The following is a 26,552-nucleotide window of genomic DNA, read 5'->3' on the forward strand; positions in this document are numbered from 1 at the left end:
TGATACCTGCACCACTTCAAATTAAGAAGCGAAAAAATCTCATAAAGATAAGGAAAGAGTAGATTTTCCTCTGAATAATAGATCGGGATAACGAAGTTACCTAAATGGCCCTGATAAAGGGTCAGGATCACACCCAAGGATGAACCAGACTGTTCAATCATTCCAGTAAATCGAAGTCAAAGCCATAATTAAAACTCCAACAAAATGCAAGTTAATCATAAACTCAACAGCACGGATTGTTTCTATTAAAAATTCCCCTACTAATTTCCTCAATGAGTAAATAATTGGTTGTTCATTGCAATTCAAAGCGTTTTGCCAAATGCAGATTGCTTGCAAGTCTCATTCTTGGCATTCCAATACATATGTAGTTTCAAAACTGAGATGTACCAACTAATAAAAACAGAAAGCCAAGGCAAAGATAGCATATGAAGAGAGATTGAAGTGAAAACAGACTCAAATGTAACCCATTAGTCGCCTAAAAATATGACTCGGGATACTTGATGTTACGGTAAAATACATACATAATCAAAGAACAATACACACTAAATAAAAAGGAAAAAAACAAAGCTCAATGTGCTGATCTAACCAAAAAGAACCAAGATTTTGTGCCAAGTTGTTCCGATATGGGAAATTATCCTCACCCCAATAGCACTACTAGTGGTTAGTCTCGAGAATCACAACCACAATGAAAAAATTCCAAAGAGCTCTCATATGTCCGTGAGTTTCTTTGTAGTGTCATTGTCTTGTTATAAAGGCTACAGACTCCCACTCCAAACTACAAATCACATCCTGAATTACATAGGAAAGCAACAAAATCAACGTTCAGCATTGTATTAATAGCCCAAAAAAGACAAATTTGTCAAAAATAATCAGTACATTTTTCACTTACAGATGGGTTTTGGAGGTTGATATCAAAGCTGTTGATTGAGCACAGTTCTGCCAAAATCTCAACAGGTTCTTCACCTGTGAAGTCAAAACATCTTTATCTGTTATGTGGGCTAAATATATTTTCAAGAAGCTTCGCAGCTTTTCTTGTGGAAGAAGATCTTCTAATCAAACACTTCATACAGGGATTTTGTTGATGGTTTGCATGGGGCCATCAATCAGGACCAATGTGATCAATTCAAGGACTCCTTTGTTGACAAATTCAAATACAATTTGTACTGAAACCAGTTGATTATGGATTGCTCTGCCAGTGTACCCTTTTTTCTTCCTTTTTTTTTATGAATCCTTAAGTGGAAATCATTAGGATTCATCAAAACAACAGCAACTAAATGTGATCAATACAAGGACTCCTTTGTTGGTGACCAAGTGACTGTAAATTTTGATCAGGCCTCATCTTATACATGAAAAAAGTGACAACTATATCAAAACTAAAAAGTCAAACAAATAGAGCCCTTGTACCTTGTTCAACAACAGCAAGAACTCCATCTTCGGAGCACATCATTACAGGTAGGATTCGTGCAGAGGACACATTGTTAACGTTTGACGAGGGCATGTAGCAATCGTATTGAACCTCCCAAACCTCACTTTCAGAGGGTGAATGGGATGTCATTTCACCAATTCCAGTCCCAGAGAGAAAGATTGGTTGTTGTTGCCACCGAAGGTCCCATGCAAATACAGTGCCTGAAGAACCACCTGCCTGGAACAATCAACCGGTCTTATGAGAACAAATACTTCAAAAAGGGTACACCTGTATTGGATAACTTCATTTATAAGTATAAATATTGTATATATACATAAGAATATATTGATTAAAATATTTCTGTTGTAAGAATTCTCAATGGTAAAAGGTCACTTGTACAAGGGGACTTAAATGCCCATGTGTGGAAGAAAAGTAGAGGATAAACAAGCAAACATGGGGAACTTATATTTGAAGAAATAAATGATATGGGAAATGCGACCATTGAACATGTAATTACTTTGAGGACTGGAATCAATAAAAACCAAAGACTTTTTTCTTGGAAGAAATAAGCATTCAATATGTAGACAATAGGGACATTAGAAGGGAGAGTCTAACTATGCAACATAGCCTAGTACTGTTAAATGTTTACATAAAAAGATAAAAGATGTGGTTCAAAAATTAAGGATGTCGTAGAATAAAGCTATGGAATCTAAAAGGAGAACAATCTTTATAAATAAACGAAAAAAGTAAATAAATAAAATTTTGAAGGAAGAAATGTTTAACTTAGAGGAAGAGTCTATAATGATGTAGAAACAAAGAAAACTTAAAAAGATATAGAAGCTAAAAAGAAACAAAGATTGGTAAGTTACACTACAAAAGGCATATGATGATCTATGTAACAAATTGATGTTAGAAAAAGTAAAAAAGATGTATAAGCATTGGAACAAATTAGAGAAAGGAAAACTAGAAACAAAGAGAATGTTAGGTGCATTAAAAGAGAAGATGACATGGTTTTGGAAAAGATAGAGGATTTATGGAATTATTTCAAACAATTAGAAAGTGAAAACCACACAAGATACTTAGGATCCAAGAAGAAACAAATGGGAGATCCAAGAACATGCATACTCATGTAGAATTAGGGTTCCAGAAGTGAAAACAACAGAAGCAAAGTTGAAGATGTGTAGGACTTTTCAGATCAGATGGTGTTCAGATGGAAGTATCAAATTGTTTGAAAAGTATTAAATTTTCCTAATTAAAACAATTTTAATAATATTTTGAGCACTAAAAATGTCAGATGAATGAAGAACTACTATCGTAGCATCTATATATAAGAATAAAATATACTTACACAACCACACTAACTATTGGAGCGCATCAAACTTATGAGCCAAGCCATGAAATCATGGGAAATAGTAATGGAACAAAAATTAGTAAAATAAACAAAGATATCAAAGAACCGATTTGGTCTTATGCTAGGGAGATCAACCATTGAGACAATCTTTCTACATAGAAATAATGGAGAGGTTAAGATAAAAGAGAGAAAGTGCCATATGATCTTTATTTGATTTAGAGAAATCATATGACAAAATACCATGTGAGACTTAATGCTGTGGGTATCATTATTTTGATGGGTCTAGTGTGAAGGCTGTGTCTTCATCCCAGATTTGTGGTATCACCACATAAAGAATTTACCATCAAACCAAGGTGGCACCTTCAGGCTTAATTTTGTGGGTATTGAGAATAAAATAAGATCCAAATGGACATAGTTATATAATTAACGAAAAGTATGAGAGGCCATAACTTGTAATAAGAACAAATGGTAAAGAAACAAACGAGTACCCATACGCAATTGGTTTAGATCAGGGATTGACTTTGAGTACGTATCAGCTAGTTCTACTTATAGATGAAGTAACTGCTCATATTCTAAACTACGTCCCTTGGTGTATACTATCTATTGATGATGCAGAGTTGGTGTATGGCATTAAGAGGATTCAACACAAAACTAGAGATCTGGAGTGATGCATTGGAGTCCAAGGGCCTTAAAATAAGTTGAACCAAGACGCATTATATAAGTGCAACTTTAGTAACAACACTAACAGAGAGGAAAGGCCAGTAAAACTGGATGGTCAAGAAATACCCCAAAACGACCATTTTCACTACCTCGGACCACTTATATTAATAGAGAGATTAAAGAAGATGATGCCCATAGACTTAAAGATGATAGCTTATAGTGTGGGTGTGCTTATGAAGTGCAATGAGACCAATGCAACCTAATCAAAATAAAAGAAAATTTCAGTTAGGCATTAAGATTGGTTATGGTTTATGCAGAAAAATGTTGGATGATAAAGAAGCAACATGTTAATAGAAAAACTAATAAAGATAAAATTAGAAATGAACGCATGCATGAAATAGAGCAGTAGCCCCAATAAGTGATAAATTAGGAGAAAGTCGATGTGATGATTTGGTTATGTGCAACGAAGACCAATTACAATCATAGATAGAAAGAATGAGCAATTTTAAGGCTTTAAGAAAGCGGGGGAAGACCCAAAAGAAAGCCAACTGAGGTAATGAGGGTGGACATGAACACAATCGCAATAGTAGAAGACATGACTTTAGAAAGAATTGATTGGAGGAACATGATCCATTTAGCCAACCCATTTAGAAAGAATTGATTGGATGAAGGAATTTTGATGGGGTTTTGGGTTATAGAATTGATTGGCTAGGGTTTATGGATGGTTTTAGAGGTGTAAAACAGAAATTTAAGAGAGAGTTAAGAAAAGAGTAAATACCTACCTCAATAGAGAAATAGATATAGAAAACGAATGTTACCTTGGACTCACTCCAAAATGGCCTCACACCATACCATTAATGAGAATATCAAAGCTCTAATCTCAATTTCATCATTTTTCGTTAGAAAAATCCTAATACAATCTTATATATAAAGAAAATAAATCTAAGAATCCTAATCAAACTAAAATTCCAAATAAATAACCTAACTTCGTAACTTTCTCTCCTAATTTTTCAACCCTAATAAAATTAAATAAAAAACAAAGTAACATTACTAAACTGCCCTTAAATATTATACTAAGACCATGAGCCAATAAAACATTAAAATAAGACCAAAAATCATAAAATTAAAGTCTTAAAACAACTCAAAACTAAAAAATAACTAATCTAAAATAATGCCGAACGATAAATTTATACCCAATTAAGTGAAAAAAGTCTTAAAACAACTCAAAACTAAAAAATAACTAATCTAAAATAATGCCGAACGATAAATCTATACCCAATTAAGTGAAAACCTAAATAATTACAAATTTTTCGTTAAAACCCTTGATCGTTGACTTGATTTGCATTCCACCTTTTTTTTTTTAATCTTTTATTTTTTCTTAATTTTAGTTCTTTGTTCTTCAATTTCTTGAATTTTTGAATTCTTTAATTTTGATTCTTAAATTCTTGAAAATCTTTCCCACAATCTTTAATATTTTCCTCAATCTTTTATCCTTTCCTCATGATTGTAACCTTTAATCCTTACTCTACAAACCTTAACCTTTAATCATTTCCTTTACCCTATTGAAAATTCGTAATTTATAAAACTTTGCGTTTTGCATTTCAATAACCAATTGAAATTTTGGAAACCCTTTTTCCTATTGTCGCCCAAATCCTTAAATCAATTCCAAATCCCAAATCAGATCCCTAATCACACTTTTTTTTCTTCTTTCCCAACCATCCTGCATTAATTTTGGTATCAGAGGTAAACTTGGAATAAATAGAGATGGTATTGGAAGTCAAAACTAGATTTTCTTTTACCTTCCAGAAAGTCATTTAGGGTATTGTGCAATGAGTATAAGAAAATTTTGGTTTCAACAAGTTTTTCTAAGAAGATTTTACAGAATGTTAAAGATAGGAGCTATCATGGATATCAAGATGAAGGTTTTGTTGTTCAGTTCCGTCAGGAAAATTTTATCCATGGTGCTAAGTGCAAGGTATTTCTTGTAAAAGATTGTCAGATTGTACAAGCTATGTTTGATGTGGAACGAAATAATTTACATGTTACTTTAGGCAGACAATATCTACTCAAGATATATTCATGGAAATCAACTCTTGAGGTACTATCTATCCAATAGCAGATTGAAGAAAAGACAGATTACACATCAACTTCAGAAGATGGTGTGCTTACAGCTCCAAAATCAACGCAAGAACAAGACCATGAAATGGAAAATACGTCAAAAGAGTCCGAGGAAGATCTTTTGGAAACATCTACAGGTTTTGTTCATGGTGCAATTGTTCTATCACTACTTCAAAGAGACTTAATCATCCTAAATGGGTACAATGAAGACTTTGTCAAGATAAAATATCGCAATTTGAAGTTAATGGTTCAACATAACATCAAGTTATGAGGACTGTAGAAGAATCCGGAAATCTGATCTCATAGAATCAAGAAAATAGGATATTCTTCTTGATTATTCGTGATTACTCTTAACTTTCTAGAATATTCTTGTAATGTTCTATAATAGGATAGTTGGTTTATTATTCTAGAATATTCTTGAAGTTCTAGATTATTCTTGTAATAGGATAGTTGGTCTATAAATACCACTATTGGGGCATTTGTAATGATCATCCAAGAATTCTCAATAAATTCAATTTTTCTACATGGTATCAGAGCACTAGGTTCTGATCTAGGGATTACCTATGGCAAGTCAAAATCCGTGGAAGACGGCTTTAACCGGTGCGACTAGTAAGGACTCAGTGGTGTCAGGGGAAAGCACCACAAGTCCGAACCTGAACTCCTCCATCTCATTTAGTGGTTCAGAAGGGTCCACGAATTCGTTCCAATTAAATATCCACCGTCTAAATGGAAAAAACTACACGGAATGGTCGCAAATCGTTCGTTTGATTTTGGAAGGCAAGGGAAAGCTTGGATATCTGACAGGAGAAGTGACAAAACCTGCCGATGTAAATTCGACTCTCAAGACCTGGAAATCAGAAAATTCTTTGATTATTGCGTGGTTAGTGAACTCAATGGAACCCGCAATTGGCAAGTCCTTCATGTTCCTACCGACGGCCAAAGATGTTTGGGAAGCAATCAGGGATACGTATTCCGATCTAGAAAATTCTTCGCAGATTTTTGGTTTAAAATCCAAACTTTGGCACGCGAAACAGGGTGACCGAGATGTAACCTCCTACTACAACGAGTTGATGACATTGTGGCAGGAGTTAGACCTCTGTTATGATGATGTCTGGGAGTGTGCGAATGATAGTGTCCGGTTCATGAAACGACAGGAGAATGATCATGTATTTATGTTCTTAGCAGGACTTAACAAAGAATTAGACGAGGTGCGGGGCCGAATTTTAGGGAAAACTCCTCTGCCAACAATTCGTGAGGCCTTCTCAGATGTTCGGAGAGAAGAAGCACGGCAGAGTGTGATGCTTAACAACAAATCGGTTCCTAGTACTACTAACTCGGAAGTAGAAAGTTCTGCCCTTGTAACTCGAGATTTTCAGGAGGAGGTGAAGAATGATGGTAAGCGTTCTAAACGGCCGTGGTGCGATCACTGCAAACGTCCGTGGCACACATGGGAAACCTGTTGGAAAATTCATGGCAAACCTCAAAACTGGAAGAAGAAGTCTGGTGGAGCGAGGCGTGCACTTCAGGCCAGTGTCTCGGATCAAGAGCAGCAGTCTTCTTCAAATTCGTTTCCTTTCACCAAGGAGCAGATAGACCAACTGTACAAGATTCTCGAGTCTCAGAAAAATCCTACTTGTTCTTTGGCTCAAAAAGGTAATTACCTGAAAACAGCTCTCATTAGTGTCAACCCTGATCGCACCTGGATCATCGATTCAGGTGCAACCGATCATATGACAGGGTTGTCAAATCTTTTTTCTTCGTATAATCCTTGTGCAGGTAATCAGAAAATTAAGATTGCAGATGGCTCTCTTTCAGCCATTATAGGAAAAGGTTCTATTATAGTATCTCCATCACTCACTCTTCACGATGTTCTTCACGTTCCCAAACTTTCCTGTAATCTTTTGTCTGTCAACAAGCTAGCCCGTGATCAAAATTGTCAAACTAATTTTTTCCCAACTCATTGTGTGTTCCAGGATTTGACCTCGGGGAGGATGATTGGCAGTGCTAAACAGAGTGGAGGACTCTACTTCCTTGATGATGGATCTGAATCGAGACGACAATCTCAACAAATAAGTTCCTGCTTTGAATCTATTTCTGTTTCCAATAATAATATTATGTTATGGCATTTAAGATTAGGTCATCCAAGTTTCAAATATTTAAAACATTTATTTCCTAAGTTGTTTGGCAATAAAGATCCATCTATGTTTCATTGTGAAATATGTGAATTTGCAAAACACCACCGTACATCTTTTCCTTCACAACCATATAAACCATCAAAACCTTTCACTATTATTCACAGTGATGTTTGGGGTCCTAATAAGATAAGTACACCTTCTAGCAAGAGATGGTTCATCACATTTACGGATGATCATACTCGACTCTGCTGGGTGTATTTATTGAAAGAAAAATCAGAGGCCGAACGCATTTTTAAAAATTTTTACAATATGGTGCAGACTCAATTTCAAACTAACATACAAGTTTTCAGGAGTGATAATGGGAAAGAGTATTTTAACACGACCTTGGAAAAAAAATTTCTTGAAAAAGGAATAATTCATCACAGTTCTTGCATCAATACACCCCAACAGAATGGTGTTACAGAAAGAAAAAATAAACATCTGTTGGAGGTGGCTCGTGCATTACTTTTTACAACTAAAGTTCCCAAGTATCTATGGGGAGAGGCTGTTTTAACTGCTGCGTACTTAATAAACAGAATGCCCTCCAAAGTTTTACAATTTCGAACTCCTTTCTAAGTTTTCACAAATTGTTTTCCAACTACTAGACTTTCTGCTAATCTACCTCTAAAAATATTTGATTGTACGGTTTTTGTTCATGAACATCGAAAAATTGGAAAACTTGAGCCCAGAGCTATAAAATGTGTCTTCATTGGTTACTCCCCAACTCAGAAAGGCTATAAATGTTTTGACCCGATATCGAAAAAATGTTTTGTCACAATGGATGTTACATTTTTTGAAAAACAACCATATTTTAAGGATATTCATCTTCAGGGGGAGATTTTTAAGGAAGATTCATTTAACTCGGGCAATGTTTTTCTCTCAGATGATGTGTTTCTCTTGCAAGAATCTGAATCTAGTATCTCTGCACTTACAGTAAATGGCCAAGATTCATTCCTTGAAAATCCTCCTATTATGAGTGATGTTTCCCCTGAGTCTAGACCTACATTTGAAAAACAATTTAAAAATCAGAATTCTGAACAACAAATTTTGGAAACCGAAAATAAGGAACAACCAACTATAATGTCACAACATGATAATAGATTCAAGGATGGTGACCGAACTTGGAAAGGGATTGTTTACTTGAAGAAGAATCATAAGAAAAGGAAAGACGAATTGACTCTACAGCACAGCCATGATTCTGAACCAAGGACGAATCAACAATCTGAGTCTGTTACAGGTAATTATCTTTCTCTTTCCAACAGTCAGTCTAAGCCTTCTGATTTAGACATTCCTATAGCTCTTCGTAAAGGGGTTAGATCTTATACTAGTCATCCACTGTCTAAATTTGTATCATACTCGAAATTGTCATCATCTCTTGCTGCTTTTACCTCTCAATTGTCCAGTGTAGAAATTCCTAATAGTGTACAGGAGGCTCTAAGGTTCCAAAGTGGAAGGAAGCAGTACTTGAAGAGATGAAAGCTCTTGAGAAGAACAATACTTGGAGTGTTGAGGCATTGCCAGCTGGGAAGACCACTGTGGGTTGTAAATGGGCCTTCACTGTGAAGTACAACTCTGATGGTTCAGTGGAAAGATACAAGGCTAGGTTGGTGGCAAAGGGATTCACCCAGACATATGACATTGATTATTCTGAGACTTTTGCTCCTGTTGCAAAATTAAACACGGTGAGAGTACTTTTATCTATTGCTGCTAATCTGGACTGGCCCTTGCAACAACTAGATGTGAAGAATGCCTTCCTCAATGGTGACTTGGAAGAAGAAGTGTACATGGATAGTCCACCGGGCTTTGAGGAGAAGTTTGACTCAAAAATATGCAAACTAAAAAAGTCTTTGTATGGTCTCAAACAGTCTCCAAGGGCTTGGTTTGAGAAGTTCACACAGTCTGTCAAAAAACAAGGATATTCTCAAAGACAAGCTGATCATACCTTGTTTTTCAAGTTTTCTCATGAAGGAAAGGTTGCTGTGCTAATAGTTTATGTTGATGATATTATTCTCACAGGTGATGATGTGATCGAAATAGAGAGATTGAAGAAGAGCCTTACTTTAGAATTCGAAATCAAGGATTTGGGAGCACTAAGATATTTCCTTGAAATGGAAGTTGCTCGTTCAAGGAAAGGAATCGTTGTCTCTCAAAGAAAGTATATTCTTGATCTTTTGAAGGAAACCGGGTTAAGTGGTTGCAGACCGGCTGAGACTCCCATGGATCCCAATGTAAAGCTTTGGGAAGAGGGAAGTGTTCCTGTTGATACTGGTAGATACCAGAGATTGGTTGGAAAACTAATCTATTTATCTCATACTCAACCGGATATTGCCTTCTCTGTCAGTGTTGTTAGTCAATTTATGCACGCACCTTATGAAGAACACCTCGAGGCGGTCTACCGAATTTTGAGATATTTAAAGTCTACTCCTGGAAAAGGTCTGTTTTTCAAAAAGACAAATCAAAGGAGTGTTGAGGTATTTACTGATGCAGATTGGGCAGGTTCAGTGAATGACAGGAGATCTACTTCAGGGTATTGCACCTTTTTGTGGGGAAACTTGGTTACCTGGCGAAGCAAGAAGCAAAATCTTGTTGCCAGAAGTAGCGCAGAGGCTGAGTTTAGAGCAATGGCTCAAGGGATCTATGAGGTATTGTGGATATACAGAATCCTCGAAGAACTCAAGATGACTGTGGAACTTCCTCTAAAGCTGTACTGCGACAATAAGGCTGCAATAAGTATTGCTCACAATCCTGTCCAGCATGATAGGACGAAGCACATTGAGATTGATCGACATTTCATTAAGGAAAAAATTGAAGCTGGAACTGTTTGCTTGCCGTTTGTGCCTTCTAGTCAGCAAACAGCCGACATCTTGACTAAGGGGCTTGCTAGACCTAACTTGAACATCTGATAAGCAAGTTGGGCATGATTGACATCTATGCACCAACTTGAGGGGGAGTGTAGAAGAATCCGGAAATCTGATCTCATAGAATCAAGAAAATAGGATATTCTTCTTGATTATTCTTGATTACTCTTAACTTTCTAGAATATTCTTGTAATGTTCTACAATAGGATAGTTGGTTTATTATTCTAGAATATTCTTGAAGTTCTAGATTATTCTTGTAATAGGATAGTTGGTCTATAAATACCACTATTGGGGCATTTGTAATGATCATCCAAGAATTCTCAATAAATTCAATTTTTCTACAAGGACGAATCTTCGTTCAAAAGAATGAACCACAAATTGTCATGATCATTCTCAAGCACTTTAAAACTCGAGGAAAAGTTTTCTCCAACCAAGGGAGAATAATGTGGAATGCAAATCAAGTCAATGGCTAAGGGTTCCGATGAAAATTTTGTAATTATTTAGGTTTTCACTTAATTGGATTTAGATTTATTGTTTTATTGTTCAAAATAATTTTAGATTAATTATTTTTTTTAGTTTTGAGTTGTTTTAGGACTTTAATTTTATGTTTTTGAACTTATTTTGATGTTTTATTGGCCCATGCTCTTACCATAATATTTAGGGGTAATTTAATCACTTTAGTTTGTATTTTACTTAAGTTTATTAGGGTTAAAAAATTAGGAGAGGAAGTTACGAAATTAGGTTATTTATTTGGAATTTTAGTTTAATTAGGATTCTTCGATTTATTTTCTTTATATATAGACTGTATTAGAGTTTTTTTAACAAAGAATGATGAATAAAATTGAAATTGGAGCTTTGATATTCCCATTAATCGTGTGGTGTGAGACCATTTTGGAGTGAATCCAATGTAACATTCGTTTTCTCTATGTATTTCTCTATTGAGGTAGGTATTTACTATTTTCTTAACGTCTTCTTTCTCACTTTCTTAAATTTTTGTTTTACACCTGTAAAACCATCCATAAACCCTAGCCAATCCATTCTATAACCAAGACCCCATCGAAATTACTTCATCCATTGAACCTAACCTTAATACCCATAAAAACCCAACCTAACTTTTCCCTACTCAAACCGCATCATTCCAAACCACTCAAAAACCTAATCACATTCCGTTTTTTTAGTCTACAACTTCTTCAAACCTTGTTAACTTGCTACCCATAAAATCAGCACTATTTATTTGACTATTTTTGCATTGAATTTGAGCCTGAAAATCTATCTTGAACATCTAACTGAAATCCTAGGCGAGAGGAATGCTCGTTTTCCATTGGAACTTATTGTTAGTACTTGAATAGCTATTACTGTGGGATTGTGACGTACCTTAGAATTGTTTTGATTATCTCTTAGATTCTTTTGCATATTCATGAATGTATGAGCTCATGATTTATATTTGCATTGCTTATGTTAATTCACTCTAATCTCACATTTATTATCCTAGGGCATCAACTTTGCTATCAGAGTTTATGCAGGACCGTGAATGTTACCCTAGGATGAATAATCTAAGAACAGATTGAATTAACATAAGCAATGCAAATATAAATCATGAGCTCATACATTCATGGATATGCAAAAGAATCCAAGTGATAATCAAAACAGTCCTAAGGAATTCATCACAATCCCACAATATAGTTATTTAAGTACTAACAATAGTTTTCAATCCTTAACCATATGGCCAAAGGACTTATTGTCTGGAGTATCACATTACTTTATTAACCATTCAAAAGTAAGTAATTTTTTTAAAGCTCAAAAGTAGACAATTGGTTCACATATATAGTTAGTAAATTAGATCGGCTTGATTGTTAGGTACATCTAATACAACTTGCCCCCTCTATAGGTAAGTCTAGAACCAAGGGTGTATGCTCCACTTCTATCATACAAACTGGATTGTTATAATATAATGATTTCGAGCTTACCATAACATGGTTTTCCTAGAAATCACAATCCTCCAAGAGATAATCCAACACCAATACCTATACTTGTATATTTTGGTTCAATCATGCCTGTTTTAAATAGCTCCTCAAAGGTAAATCTAAGGAATGCTTCTCATAAACCATCATACAAGTAGTGTGGTAGTTCTCCCCTATCCACTCAATTCCCGAGGCTTTATGCGCTTTCTTTGAAAAAAAATATCCAATTGCTAACTTTTTGAACAATTCTAGTACTGGGACTTCATGAGATTTTAGTTTTAGAAGAGACTTTAATGATTGGGAGATTCAGGATTTGACAGAGTTGACCTTCAAACCAGATCAATTTTTAGTGGAGGGGTCGGGGCACGAAGGACAGATACTTTTCAGTCAACTCATTTCAAGATTCTTTAATACAACAAGGCTAATCTTTCTTTCATGTGGATCCCATTTGGGGCAACAAAGCCCCCTCAAAGGTGTCGTTTCTTCGTTTAATTAGCTACTTCTGGTAAAATTCTAACTTTTGATAATCTTATGATTAAGGATTTTGTTGAGCCAAATTTTTGTTCTTTCTATAAAGGGAGTGGGGAATCGATTTCTCACATTTTGATCTTTTGTCCACTAGTGCATAAAATTTGGAGTGACTTCTTGGATCTATTCAATTTTTCATGGGTGTTCCCAAATTCGGTCTTGTCTCTTTTTCAAGTGTGGAACCAAAATGTGTTTGCAAGTAAGAAGAGGTACCTTTGGTCCATTACCCCTTTTGTTGTGTGTTGGGTATCATGGCGGAAAAGAAATAGAAGAGTTTCCAATGGGCGGGCCGGGGAGATTCAAGACATTATTCTGGAAGTGTTAGGTCTCCTATTTTTTTGGAGCAAATTGGAATCGGAATTCAAAAAAGTGTTCTTTGATGATTTTGTGCTTAGATGGGGAATCTTTGTGATGCAAGACGATTAGGGGAGATAAGAAAATAAGGAGATTTTAAGAAATTTGACTTAAGATTTTAGGTAAGGATTAAGGATTTGAGATTGAATTTACGATTTAATTATAATCGTGTGCAAGTATGACCACAATCCCAATAAAAATGATTAAAGGTTTGTAGGGTAAGGAAATAATAAAAGGTCAAAGATTTGGAAAAGAGATTAATGAAATAAGGGTTAAAGAAAATGGGGACAGGATTAAGGGTTGAGTTTTGTAGGTTTCAATAATCAAGAATCAAGAAAGTTAAAAGGAAAATATTTATAATTAAAAAAAAAAAGGATAGAAAGATAGAATCTTGGAATCATACCAAGAATGGTAGAGAACTCACTTCACTCTATGAAAGAAACCCATTCTTTATTCATCAAAATCTTCGTTGTTCATTAATAAAAAAAAACCTAATATAATCTATATAAAGAAAATAAAGCAAGAATCTTAATCAAACTAAAATACCAAATAAATAAACCTAATTTTCGTAACTTTCTTTATCCAAATTTTCAAATCCTAATGAACTTAAATAAAAGACAAAGTAAAGTTACTAAATTGCCCCTAAATATTATATTAAGACCATGGGCCAATAAGACATCAAAATAAGTCCAAAAACATAAAAATAAAGCCCTAAAACAGAAATCTAAATAAAAACCAAACTCTACTCTTTAAGATTTGATGTCCCCATCAATTCTCCTCAGTTGGGAAGATTTTGCCACTAGCGAAATAAAATTGTAGTAATTATCATCATCAGTTGCGTTCCGCAGTACTTTGTAATTTTGTTTATGTTTGTAGCTTACTTCTTGTATTATTACTAGTTATCCCAATCAGTCTGTTTTTCTATTAATATAATTGATTTACTTATATATAAAAATAAAAAATAAACCATCATATTGGTCAGCAGTTGCTCCACAATCTATTCAACACTGCCACACATCAGCAACTTAAGTGGATTTTCAGCACTGAAAGAAACCCCCAATTCTGGGTGCTTCTATATTCCTATCCAAAGGATCTACCATACTAAAACCTTCCATAATTGATTACCAGTACCAGCACACAACTAACATTTGATACATGAATTTATTGCTCATAATTAGTAAAAGAGAAGCAGTCCTTACTTACCACACAGACATGCTTTCGTGAGGGATGAATATCAATTGAGTGTACAATTCCAGACGTACTACCATGAGCCCTGCAACATCATCTATATCAAGAACTCTGGATAAATTAAGGAAAATGAATATACCAACCATTGATTGAACTATTTACAAAAATCTAAGTTCAATGAAAAGAAATTAATCAACAAAGTTTGCAATGTAAAAGTCTACACATTGATTTTTCGCTTATTTTCGGTCCTATTCCTGAAATGCGAATACTAAATTTCCTTTAACATTTGACTCGACCAAGATCCAATATGACTCATCCAATATTTTCAACTATCCGACCGAGTTACCAAAATCCAACCAAGTCAAAAATTAATTTGTTAATGATTTAAATATTTATTACCTACAAAATTCTTACCGAATGCCCTTGAACTGAGAAACCATTCCATCAGGTTTCCTATGATCCCACCATTGAAGACTAAACCCTAATCCTCCTGTAACAAATTCAGTTGGAGAAGCCCACTTTGCAGCAGTGTAAGACACCAAACCTTTACTATCAAAGATTCGACGATAATTCAGCCTCGAATCACTGAAACTAACCAAATTCACTCTCCCATCTTCACCAACACTCACACAATCCGACCCATTACCCAACAAATCAATTCCTGAAATGGGTCCAATGTGGAAAGCTTTCTCAGAAATCGAGAGCTCTGAATCGAGAGACACGTTGACAGGATGGGCGAATAAGAAATGTAGAGAGCCTTCGAAGGTTGATGCGGCAATAAGGGGCTTCTGAGGGTTTTGGGAAACCCTAAGAGAGGAAATTCTGGAGGGAGAGGACCATGAGGAGTGGAATTGAAGATTTGGTGAGTTTGAGAGGTTAAGAGATTGGATTTCAATGGAAGAAGAGTCTGAATCAGAGTCGTGGAGCGCAAGAGCAACGTATTTGTCGAATGCAGAGAGAGGGGAAAGCCATCGAAGGGCGTCTATATATTTCGACTGAGGAAGTCTGTGGATTTGGAAGTTATCTGCAACTTCGATCCCTACCGCCATTGTTAGGGTTTTTGAGGTCTGTTTCTTTGCGATTTAATTTGGGGGATAGGTGGGTGCACCATGCATGGTATTTGAACTTTGAATTGTGATTTGTGAAACGGGCATGTGTGTCGTCTCGTCTCGTCTCGTCTCGTCTTACCACATGGAGACCGAGTTGACTCGTCCAATTCACCTCATCATTGACGAGTCAAATTGTTAAAAGCTAAAGCCTCGGTTACAAAAGAAAATAAAATGTCCAAAATATTCTCGTAAACATGTCATTACGAAAATACCCTTGATTACACCTATGTCTCAAATGAAATAATAAAAAATTTAAAAGATTTACAACCATTGGATCAAACGAATGTAATCTATCCGATTTAAACTTCATCTTCTTAAAGAAGATGAACCTAGGGTTTCTATCATCCATAAACTTAAAGTTTCATCATTGATTGTTCTTGAAAGATCTTGCATTAGGAGCAAGGTTGTCATTATCTTAGAGTCATTGATTTGAATATTTGACATTAATAACTTTGATTTTGGTTTTTCAAGGTTAAGATCCAATATTTTGGTTCGTCATGGTAAATTGGGTGGAGGTGAGAACTCTCTAGTGAGTTATTTTATACATTTTTTAGCTCAAGTTTCATTTTATATAGACAAACAAGAAGAAAAAACATGGAACTTTTTATGAACTATACGAGGGGGTAGCGTTCTTTTGACAAAATCCTAGACAACATTCTAGACAAAGTTTTGTCTTATATGATTAAAAAATTTCAGAATTGACTGATGTTTTGTGAGGATGATCTCTATAATGAGTAGATCATCCTTACAAAAAATCAATCAATTTTGAAACTTCTAACCCCATGAAAAGTGGTTACAAACTAACAGTAAAAAATAGATGGTTCACGATTCTTCTACTTATAAATTAGGGTTTGAAATTTCAAAATTGACTGATTTTTTTATGAGGATGATTTTCTCACCATAAAGAACATCCTCAAAAAAATTAACCCATTCCGAAACTTTTAATCTGTTTAAGATAAAATGTTTTGTCTAGGATTTTGTCAAAAGAACGCAACTTATATATATATATATATATATAAGCGTCCGGAAACCTTGAAGAGGGTCAAATATTGTGCCAAACATTTTTGAAAATAGGGATTAGAAATTTCGGAATTAACTGATTTTTAATGAGGATGATCTCTTTCATTATAGAGATCATCATCACAAAAAATCAACCTATTCTAAAACCTCTGACACATACATTGAAAAATTGTTTGGCTCTCTTTAGTAGTGCCTCCAAACGCCACCCATATATATATTTGTAACTTTATGCTTCTTTTTTTTTGTCATATTTCTGTGTTTTGCATGCGGAGATTTGAAGCATTGAGTCAAAAAATGCCCTTGGATCGGGCTTTCAAGATTTATGGTTGCAAAAGGTATCAAGTACTTTTGACGTCGAAGCAACCACATAGTTATGGGAAGAAATTTCTAAAATGCCAACCATGTTACAAATGCCAACCATGAATAAGGCTATGAAACTGTCCAAGACTGACAAGGCGTCTACATTTTCCAAAACAAAACAAAACAAAATAAAAATAAAAATAAAAATCCAATGCAACTAGTTCCTAATGAGGAAAAGTTAGATTGACCATTGAAGTCGATTTAGATGATCTTCGTTTTGAATTTTCAAATAAAGAAAATATGAAGATTCGATATAAAGGAATATGAGTTTCTACAAAATAATAGAATTTTCATATTTTTAAAATGAATTTTAGTCTAATTTCAATAGTTTTGACGATTTATAACAATGTTACAATTCTCATTGATGATTTACAATACTATGAACAAATGCAATCAAAGTTATTCTAATCATCCTTCCATCAACCTGTAGGTTATCCCTTTGGTACCAAACAACACAATATGAATGATCCACACCATACAAATTTTGTAAGCCACAACTACAACTCCAACTATGGTTAGACTAATTTAGATCAAAGTTTTGTTGTTGCAGAAGACCAGAGGTGCTTTAGACTTAGATGGATGATGGATATTAAGAGTTGTTGTAGAAGATCAACAAATGTGTTATTATCACTACTCATGAATACCTAGAACCTTACAATTAAAAAAGCATAAAACCAACTGCTTGACCAACTTGTTTGCAATGACACTTTATTTAATGGGGAATGTTTGGCACCTTTCTATTTACCCTACATTTTGCCCTACGTGTTTTGTCCTACATGGGTTAAAATTTTTGGAATTGGCTGATTTTTTATGATGATGATCTCTATGGTGGAGAGACCATCCTTACCAAAAAGTAGTCCACTCCGAAATTTCTAACTCCATCCACAATTCTTCAACTTATAAACATAGGGCTAGAAGTTTCGGAATGGGCTAATTTTTGTGAGGATGGTCTTTTCACCATAGAAATCACCCTCATCAAAAATCAGTCCATTCCAAAACTTTTAACCCGTGTAGGACAAAAGACACAAGGCAAATAGTTGGGTGCCGAACATTTTCCTTATTTTATAGTTTAGACTCACTTTTCCCTACTAAAAATAATGATGTTATGTAAAACATCGACATAAGCATTTTCATTCTCAATACATTGAACACTAAGAACAAGTTCAATGACTCCACCTATTTTTGCACTAGTATCTTAGTTACATTGACCTAGATAAGATTAAAAAGTTAATGAAGGATGATTCCTTGGATTATCTCAAAATTGAACAATTCTTTACTTGTATGTCTTATTTCAAAATTAAGATAACTAAGAAACTCTTTCTCAAAAAAGTTTAGAAGAGAAGTTAGAATTAGTACTTAGGGTCTGTTCTTTACAGAAGTCAGCTTCAGCTCCAGAAGTCCAGAGCCTGAAAAGCCATATTCGGCAGAAGCTTGTTCGTTACAGAAGCACAGAAGTCAGAAAAGCCTGTTCGTTTTATAGCTTTTTATTGCTGGATTCTGGTAAAATGACTAGAATACCCTTAATATTGATAATGCACAAAAAATAACCAAAATACAATAAATATATAATTATACTAATATATATAATCAATTTATATTAAAAAATGATTAAAATAATTATTTTCAATTTAAATAAATGTATAAATTTTATGATTTTATCGAAATTTCGACAGCACCTCATCTTAAAAATGGACATATGAAATTTTTCTAATAAAGAAAATACCTGCATAATACACAATTTATATCCACATAACATCTCATATATAATCTGACATTCATATAACATCCTATATACAATCCGACATCCACATAACATCACATACACAATCCGACATCTACATAATATCCCATACACATTAACATTCAAACAAATACATATTATATGAATTGTTTTTGCCACAATAGATTTATGAATTGTGAGTATCCCACATGGCACACCCAATCGACTCTCTTAACATGACAAATTCGGGAGTCGCAGATCTGTATGCCTCAGCATACACAACTGCACCTCCCCATAAAAAATTCTATCCTGAGGGAACCGTGTATCCAGAGGCATACAGATCTGTGGCTCCTGAACTTGTCACGTCAATAGAGTTGATTGAGTGTGCCACGTGGGGTAGTCAGATTATCACTACTATTAGGATTTCTGTTTGGAGAAATTGAGCACTGTTGGAATGCGAAGCGAGTTTTTGATTTTTTTGGTTCAGAACTTCTCCTTGTTAGAGCTTGGGGGAAAAAGATAAGCAACCAGAAGAAACGGGGGAGTATGCAAAGCATATACTACTAGGAGTTGGGTTACAATGTAACTCCGGATCTACGATTTTACATCACGTGGCCAAATCACAAATAGTGCACTTTATAAAGTAAATCCATTGGAAAATGATTTATCCGTTAGGATTTCATTCTTCAATTGGATCCGAAAATAATTGAAAAAATTAGAGTGAGCCATAAAAAGAGTGCCCATATGGCATAAAAAAAAAAAAGGCTTGGAGTTTTTACAAAATTTTCTCAGAATTTATCTGTATCAACCAAATAATTACCAAATCCAAACCATTACAAAATCAATACTGAAAGGCCCTATGACATCACCCATGTTTCAATTTTTATTTTGTGTTTTGTGTGGGCATAATCAGAAAACGTCCACAAAAATATATAGAATATATGTTGACATCCAATGCAGACAAACATGTGGGAAAAATAATAATATAAGCTATTTTCATGTTAAGTGAGGTAGCAAGCACATTTATCCAAAATTCAAAGCAAAATCAGAACTCATCCGAAATAAACAAATAAAACAAATTATCAAAAAAACAAATAAACAAATTTAAAAAAAATTAAACAAATTAAGCATTGAATTAGGAGGAATTGGTAACAATCCGAAATAAAAAGAACTCATCAAGTCGATTTACAGCAAAATCAGAACTCATCTGAAATAAACAAATTAAACAATTCCGTTTAAAAAAATAAAAATAAATAAACAAATTAAAAATTGATACCTTACTTGGTCGTTAATGGCGGAAAGCAAATGACTCGATTTGCTGTTACAGAAGAGGTCGCTAATCGAAGTCTGTAATGAGACGATATTGCTGTCTACTGTTAGGACTTTTCGTTTGTGAGAAAAAGATGAGAGAGAGGGAGGAGATCTCTACAACAACGAAAGATGAGATCGTCGATCGTTTGGTCGAACTTGCTGGAGAAGACGAGAAACGTAAATGTTTCTCGATTCTTGTAACGTGAGAGAGGTAGATGAGATAAGGGAGATGGATTGACAGTCGATCGGGTGAAGGAGACGAAGATGAGAGAAGCGAGAAGAGTGACAGTCGATCGAAGGAGACGAAGCTGAGAGAGAATGGTTCGACTCTCTGTCGAATTTAGGTTATAACTCATTTGTAAATTTAATTAAAGGTGCGAGGTATTTCTATAATTTCACTTCAACCGTTTTTCGGTAACAAGCTTCGCGCAAGAGCCAAATGAAGAAGCCGGCATAGAGAGACTATTAAAAAGAGTCATTTTTACGTTTTTTTTTTAAAATTTACTGAAGCTAAAAAAGCCGAAACGAACGTGCATCTAATGGCTTTTTAGGCTTAAAAGCTCAAAAAGCTCAAAAAGTCGGCTTCGAAAGCCCAAACGAACAGGGCCTTAGTATCTAGTTTATTGACCATCACTATGAGATAACAATATATGTATTTCATTTCCTTTACTAATGGTTTCCCTAGATATGGTTATACTTATCTATTATCCCTTAAGTCTGATTCTTTTAAAAAATCAATCAAAGATGGAGAAACAATTTGAGAAATTCATTAAGACACTTTAGCGAAATTAGGTTACAAATACCTTTCAAATGAGCTACTTTATAAATAAATTAAAAAAATAATAAGTTTATCTCTTTGTGTACCACTTTTCGTAAACCATAACAAAAAATGTCACTAAAAGGGAAAATCAAATCTTATTGGTTATGGTTCATCCAATGTTAAGTCTAACAGATGTTCCGGGTTAATTGTGGGCATATGCATTAAACACGACCATTTACATCCTAAATCGAGTTCCATCTTAGTTGGTTCTGGTGACTCTTTATAAGTTACACATAAGACGTAAGCCTAGTTTACAATATTTGAAAATATATGTAGTTATCATGCAGATGTTAAACCTACACAGTTTTGGATGCCCAATTAAGCCTCACAGCTTTATGTATTTTAATTGTGATGGATTTTCTTATAAGGTTAAGTCAATAACATATAGGTCGGTTGAGAGTTTCTAAAATTTGGGAAACCCCTGTAAGGGAAAAATTAGAATTTTATGATGGGTAGGTTTCTAATTTACAGAGGATCTAAGCCCTCTACTCCTATGTATGGATCGGCTCCCCTATTACAATGAGATCTCAATCAAGAAAATCAAGATTTCCCAGAACTCATATATGGTGTTAACGTCAAAGCCGTGTCAAGGTATAGAGTACATTGGAGATCTAAATTTCATTGATCAAGATACAATCCATAGAAGGAAAGATCAAAGAGGAGAAGGTGAGTCAAGAGACTAAAGATCATCATCAAAGGGGTTTCATTCGTCATAACAATCAAATTAATGGCTACTACTACCACTATTCTAGGTAGGTATGTAAATGTTGAATAACTCTAGGTAAATATTTATAAATCCATGGTTGATCTTAAGCAATCATGAATAGTTAACGATTTAATTTCCGCATCATGATTTATGTTAGATTGTGTAAAAGATTATGTAGGCACATGAATGTAGAACCAAATTAATGCTTACAACATATGCTCACAAGATGAAGCTATTAAGTTGGAATACATGGTATGAAAATACTTGTTTATTAGATATCCCAAAAAGACTAATTGTAATTATTTCTATTGGGATGTAAGTTAGTTTAGTTGGTGAAAAGATGGTAAAGGGTATGTAAGATTTTTTGTGTAATTTCATTCTTATATTAATATAAAGGCAAGTGAGATCTTCTCTCTCCTTAACTAAGTCATTTCATAGAACTCAATATGGTATCATAGCCACTAATTCTACTCATTTCTATTGCTTATATTAGTACGACATCAACCCTAATTCATCTCATAGTTAGCACTTCGGTATACGGCAATAAAACGTTAAGGAAATAAATCAAGAATGATCTGAAATGTAATTCATCAGTTCATTTAAAAATTTGCAAAAATAAAATAAAATGGAGAACAATAAAAATACAATATAGAAATAATTCAAGTATAATTTAGATCCAACAGTTAAAAAAAATTAAAATTAAAATTTCAATATATATATGATAAATCAAGTCTAATCTACTAATTAAATTATAAATATTTAAACAACTAAATAATTTGTAATCACATTCATCCAATTAATAGAAATTCACAATTAAAAAAATAATTACAATCCATCTAATAACCAACATAGATAAAACTTAATATTAATTAATGTTACATCTACTAATCTAGTAACTAGATGTGTTTGAATTCAAACATCTTAAATAAAAAAATGTGCAAAAGCAACATATGTCCCATGACATAAATCAAAATTAAAAAAATATTTTTTTTTAGTGATTTCTAGAATTCTTGACACAACCTAGATGGCTAAAATCCAAATAACTAGTCAAAAAGAATATCTTCATGATTTAGTATAACTTTATATTCTTTTTCAAAATCTTCACAACCATCATCCACGTAATCTAGAAGTTGTTGAAGATTAATTATTTTTGTATCACACTTTTCAAGATCATCACAATTTATCTTCATTTTTGAATTCGTCCTTATGTAAATTAAATCTTCTAGCATAGCATGTGTTAATCTATTTCTTTTTTTTATTATTATTATTATTTAGCTTTAAATACACTCCAATTTCGCTCACATGGTAGAGAACTATATGGTTAACTTTATATACAAATGACAATCTTTTGAATAATAAGAATTGATCCATCATTTTGTAACAACCATATACTTACATGTAAGTAATATATATTAAAATACATTATCTTATTAATAAATAATGTAAAATTACTACTGTCTACTTCTTATTCCTTTAAGTAATTAAATTACCTCCTAAAAAGGTATAGTACCCCAAGGTAGATTTTCCACCAATGTGACTACTAACACAATCTGCATTTAAAAAACTTGTAATTGTCAATTTTTAGATGGTCTGTACAATAGCCCAATGCTTGGTGAACTCTTAAGATGTCTTAAATCCTGATCACAACGTCCTAGTGTGGATGGCGTAAAATATGCATAAACTAGCTCGCAACACCTACTACCAAGATAATATTTGGTCTAATTAATGTAAGACAAATGAGCTTACCAACTAAGTGTCTATATCTTCTAGGGGCATCAAATAACTCTATTTGTTTACCATCAAGCTTGAGTGACTCGCAACACCTACTACCAAGATAATATTTGGTCTAATTAATGTAAGACAAATGAGCTTACCAACTAAGTGTCTATATCTTCTAGGGTCATCAAATAACTCTGTTTGTTTACCATCAAGCTTGAGCAAACTATCCATAGGGCTATCTACAATTCTAGAACCAAGTATATCAATCTTAAACGACAAATTCTACATATATTTTCTCTAATAGTAATTAATCCCATATTTAAATTTAATAATCTCAATACCCAAGAAATATCGAAGGATCCCCAAATCTTTAGTATGAAATGCTTAGCTAGACGAGTTTTCAACTCAGCCATCCCTGCAAAGTTACTATCACAAATGATTATGTCATCAACATATACAATAAGCACTACAATCTCACATCTCATCTTCTGAATGAAGACTAAGTGATCAAAATATGATTTCTAAAAATCATAATCCAATACCATAGAGTTGAACTTGTCAAAAAGCAACCTCTACGAGATTACTTCAGTCCATAAATGGACTTCTTTAGTTTGCATACCAATTATGACTTCCTAGGATCTACATATCCTGGGGATTGGTCCATATAAATTGCTTCTTGTAGATCTCAATAAAGAAATGCATTTTTTATATCTAACTGATAAAAATGCCAATCACAACATGCAACCATAGATAATAGTATCCTAACTTAATTAAGGCAAACTACCAGGGGAAAAATCCCCACATAATCAAATCCATAAGTCTAAATATAACCTTTAAATATTAACATTGCCTTTAGCCTTTCAATTAACCCATATAGGAGATATTTGATGGCCTAGACTCATTTACAGTCTACTGTTATTTTATTAGGAAGTATAGATGAAAGCTTCAATGTCTAAGTGTCATGGAATTCTCTCATCTCATTATCCATTACCAACTTCCAACCAGGTGAAGCTAGTGTATCTGTATAAAAGGGAGGAATATAAATAAAAGACTTCATCGTGTTCATGCTTTTATTTATTTTCACATATTGATAGGGTTTGGAGAGTGTTTTTTTAATTGTTTTTTTAATTTTTATTTTTACGATCATTATGCTCGAATTAGATTTACTTGATTTATGATGATATTCGAGCTCTTCGTATTATTTTGAGGTTATTCCATATAATTAATGCACTTCTTGACTTGGTAAATATGCATGTTGTTGAATGATAATTGCTTTGAAAAAATTGAAAATTGTGTATGCATGCCCGTTTGGTTATTTTAGGAATTGGATGAATGTGGATCTTTCTTCAAATTTGAAAATTTTGTATGCATTGATATTTGTCAATCTCTAATTTGGTAAGCATAATAACGAAAATATATTTTTATTGTTATTTTGTAAATTTCCAACTTGGTGATTCGTTGTAAATTCATGATTTTTTAATTTGGGATCCCATATTCATAAAATTCTTCTTTTGGGAAGTTGTATTGGCAAATTGTTGGAAAATTCATATTTGAAACTTTTTAATATGAAATTGCATGATTTTCTATTTTGGAAAAAATATATATTCATAAATTTCTAATTTAGAAATTTCACATTTTAGTAATTTCTTAATTTAGAAGATTTTACATTTTCATATTTAGAAATTTCATGTTCATGAATTTTTGAGATTTTCTAATTTAGAAATTTATATTTTTTGAAACTTTCTATTTTTGAGAATTCATTTTTATAAATTTTTAATTTGGGAATTCATTATATATTCTTCAAATTCTAATTTAGGAAATTTTAAATTCTTAATTTAGAAGCTTCATAAGTTTCAATTTAGCAGTTTTGTATTTATAATTTTCCTATTCGGAGGATTTTTCGTGAGTTTCTATTTTAGATGATTTGGAAATATTACCATGTGAACTCTAGAATATGGGATGAGATTCAGGTTTTTTCATAAATTCTTTTGGTGCAAAATTCGATAAATCGTATAACAATCGAAGAATTTTAGTCGTAAGATTCGTTTATCACATCTGATATAAATTGATAATGATGATTGGACCATAGTCTTGACTATAGTCTTCCCTGTTTGACTTGAGGATTTTTCTTAGATCGTAGTAGAGACCAATCATTTTGATTGGACGGGTTCGGTGTTTAACACCTTCCGAAACTCATAATCTGACCCCTTATCCATTTCTTTTATCCGTGGACCGGTCCATATCCATTTGAAGTTATTTTTGACTCCTAGACCTAAACTAAGTGGCGACTCTTAATTATCAAAAAATCCCCCTTTACCAATCGGACCCTCTTCGTTATTTAGTAAAAATGGGTCGAGGCGATTTCAACTTCAAAGGAACCAAATCCTATTAACATTTGGAGGCAATTTAGTTGATTGATGATTAGCTAATTTCATTCCATCATCAAAGTAATTTAAATACAACAAGTGCCAATTAACTTAGTTGATAATGTTTTTAGGTGATGATACTAGAAACCTAGGTTCAAATCCTGCCAACATCAAGTCACTTAACTCATTAAAAACATACTTATCAATCAAAGAAAAAAAAGTAATTTCAATACATATACACATAGCATAAAACCCTACTAATACCTATTAAACAGTAAAACTACCAATGCCCGATTCCTTAGTCCAACATTTCAGTTTCTTATTATTTAAAATACTCCTCTAAACTACCCTTAATCATGCCTAATCAAGGTACCACCCATAACCCACACAAACAACATGTATGCATGCATTAATTCACCTTCCTTAGATGAACCTTTCCTCGATGATAATATTTGGGCATTGCTCCATAATTGGTCCTTCAATTGCAACAAACGATCGTAAGCCTTTGATCAAGAGTGGTTTGATGATAGTTAAAGAAATATTCGGCTTGATAAATACATCTAGAAGGGTTTCCACCACCAAATCGGGAAAATCTACCTTGGACAAAATGAACCAACTTCTTCTCTCATTGGGTGATTTGGAGAACTTTCAGACCGTTGATTGGTTATCATTTACTCGTATTTGACATTGGGGGATGCTAATTGTTATAGAACCTCTCTCATAGCTTGACTTTGATCTTGGATCCTCTATGTTCTTGAATGGCTTTGATACCAAATTGATACATGCACTCCTTTTCTTATGGCTATTATAAACAATAAGATAAA

At 33.6% G+C, this 26,552-nt stretch overlaps 1 protein-coding gene across 1 annotated transcript; it reads right to left on the reverse strand.

Annotated features, from left to right (window-relative positions):
• Positions 1 to 396: 396 nt before the first annotated feature.
• On the reverse strand, positions 397 to 15,745 carry LOC147389106 (Transducin/WD40 repeat-like superfamily protein). The gene is made up of 5 exons (XM_086417801.1): positions 15,012 to 15,745; positions 14,613 to 14,682; positions 1,405 to 1,642; positions 890 to 963; positions 397 to 789 (listed from the first exon to the last, which is right to left on the reverse strand). The coding sequence occupies exons 1-5, from the start codon at positions 15,644 to 15,646 to the stop codon at positions 736 to 738; spliced, it is 1,071 nt and encodes a 356-aa protein (XP_086273927.1). The 5' UTR covers positions 15,647 to 15,745; the 3' UTR covers positions 397 to 735.
• Between the last annotated feature and the right edge of the window lie 10,807 nt (positions 15,746 to 26,552).

The sequence above is a fragment of the Akebia trifoliata genome, chromosome 12 (assembly GCF_017979445.1).
Source record: "Akebia trifoliata isolate Shusen 1 chromosome 12, ASM1797944v1, whole genome shotgun sequence".
Taxonomy (NCBI): domain Eukaryota; kingdom Viridiplantae; phylum Streptophyta; class Magnoliopsida; order Ranunculales; family Lardizabalaceae; genus Akebia; species Akebia trifoliata.

Excerpts from the sequence above, each read along its gene's own strand:
- LOC147389106 (XM_086417801.1), bottom strand. The coding sequence starts at position 15,646 with ATGGCGGTAGGGATCGAAGTTGCAGATAACTTCCAAATCCACAGACTT. Across the intron at positions 14,683-15,011 it reads TCTCAGTTCAAGGGCATTCG|GGCTCATGGTAGTACGTCTG; the intron begins GTAAGAATTTTG and ends ATGATGTTGCAG. Across the intron at positions 790-889 it reads TCAACCTCCAAAACCCATCT|GATGTGATTTGTAGTTTGGA; the intron begins GTAAGTGAAAAA and ends TATGTAATTCAG.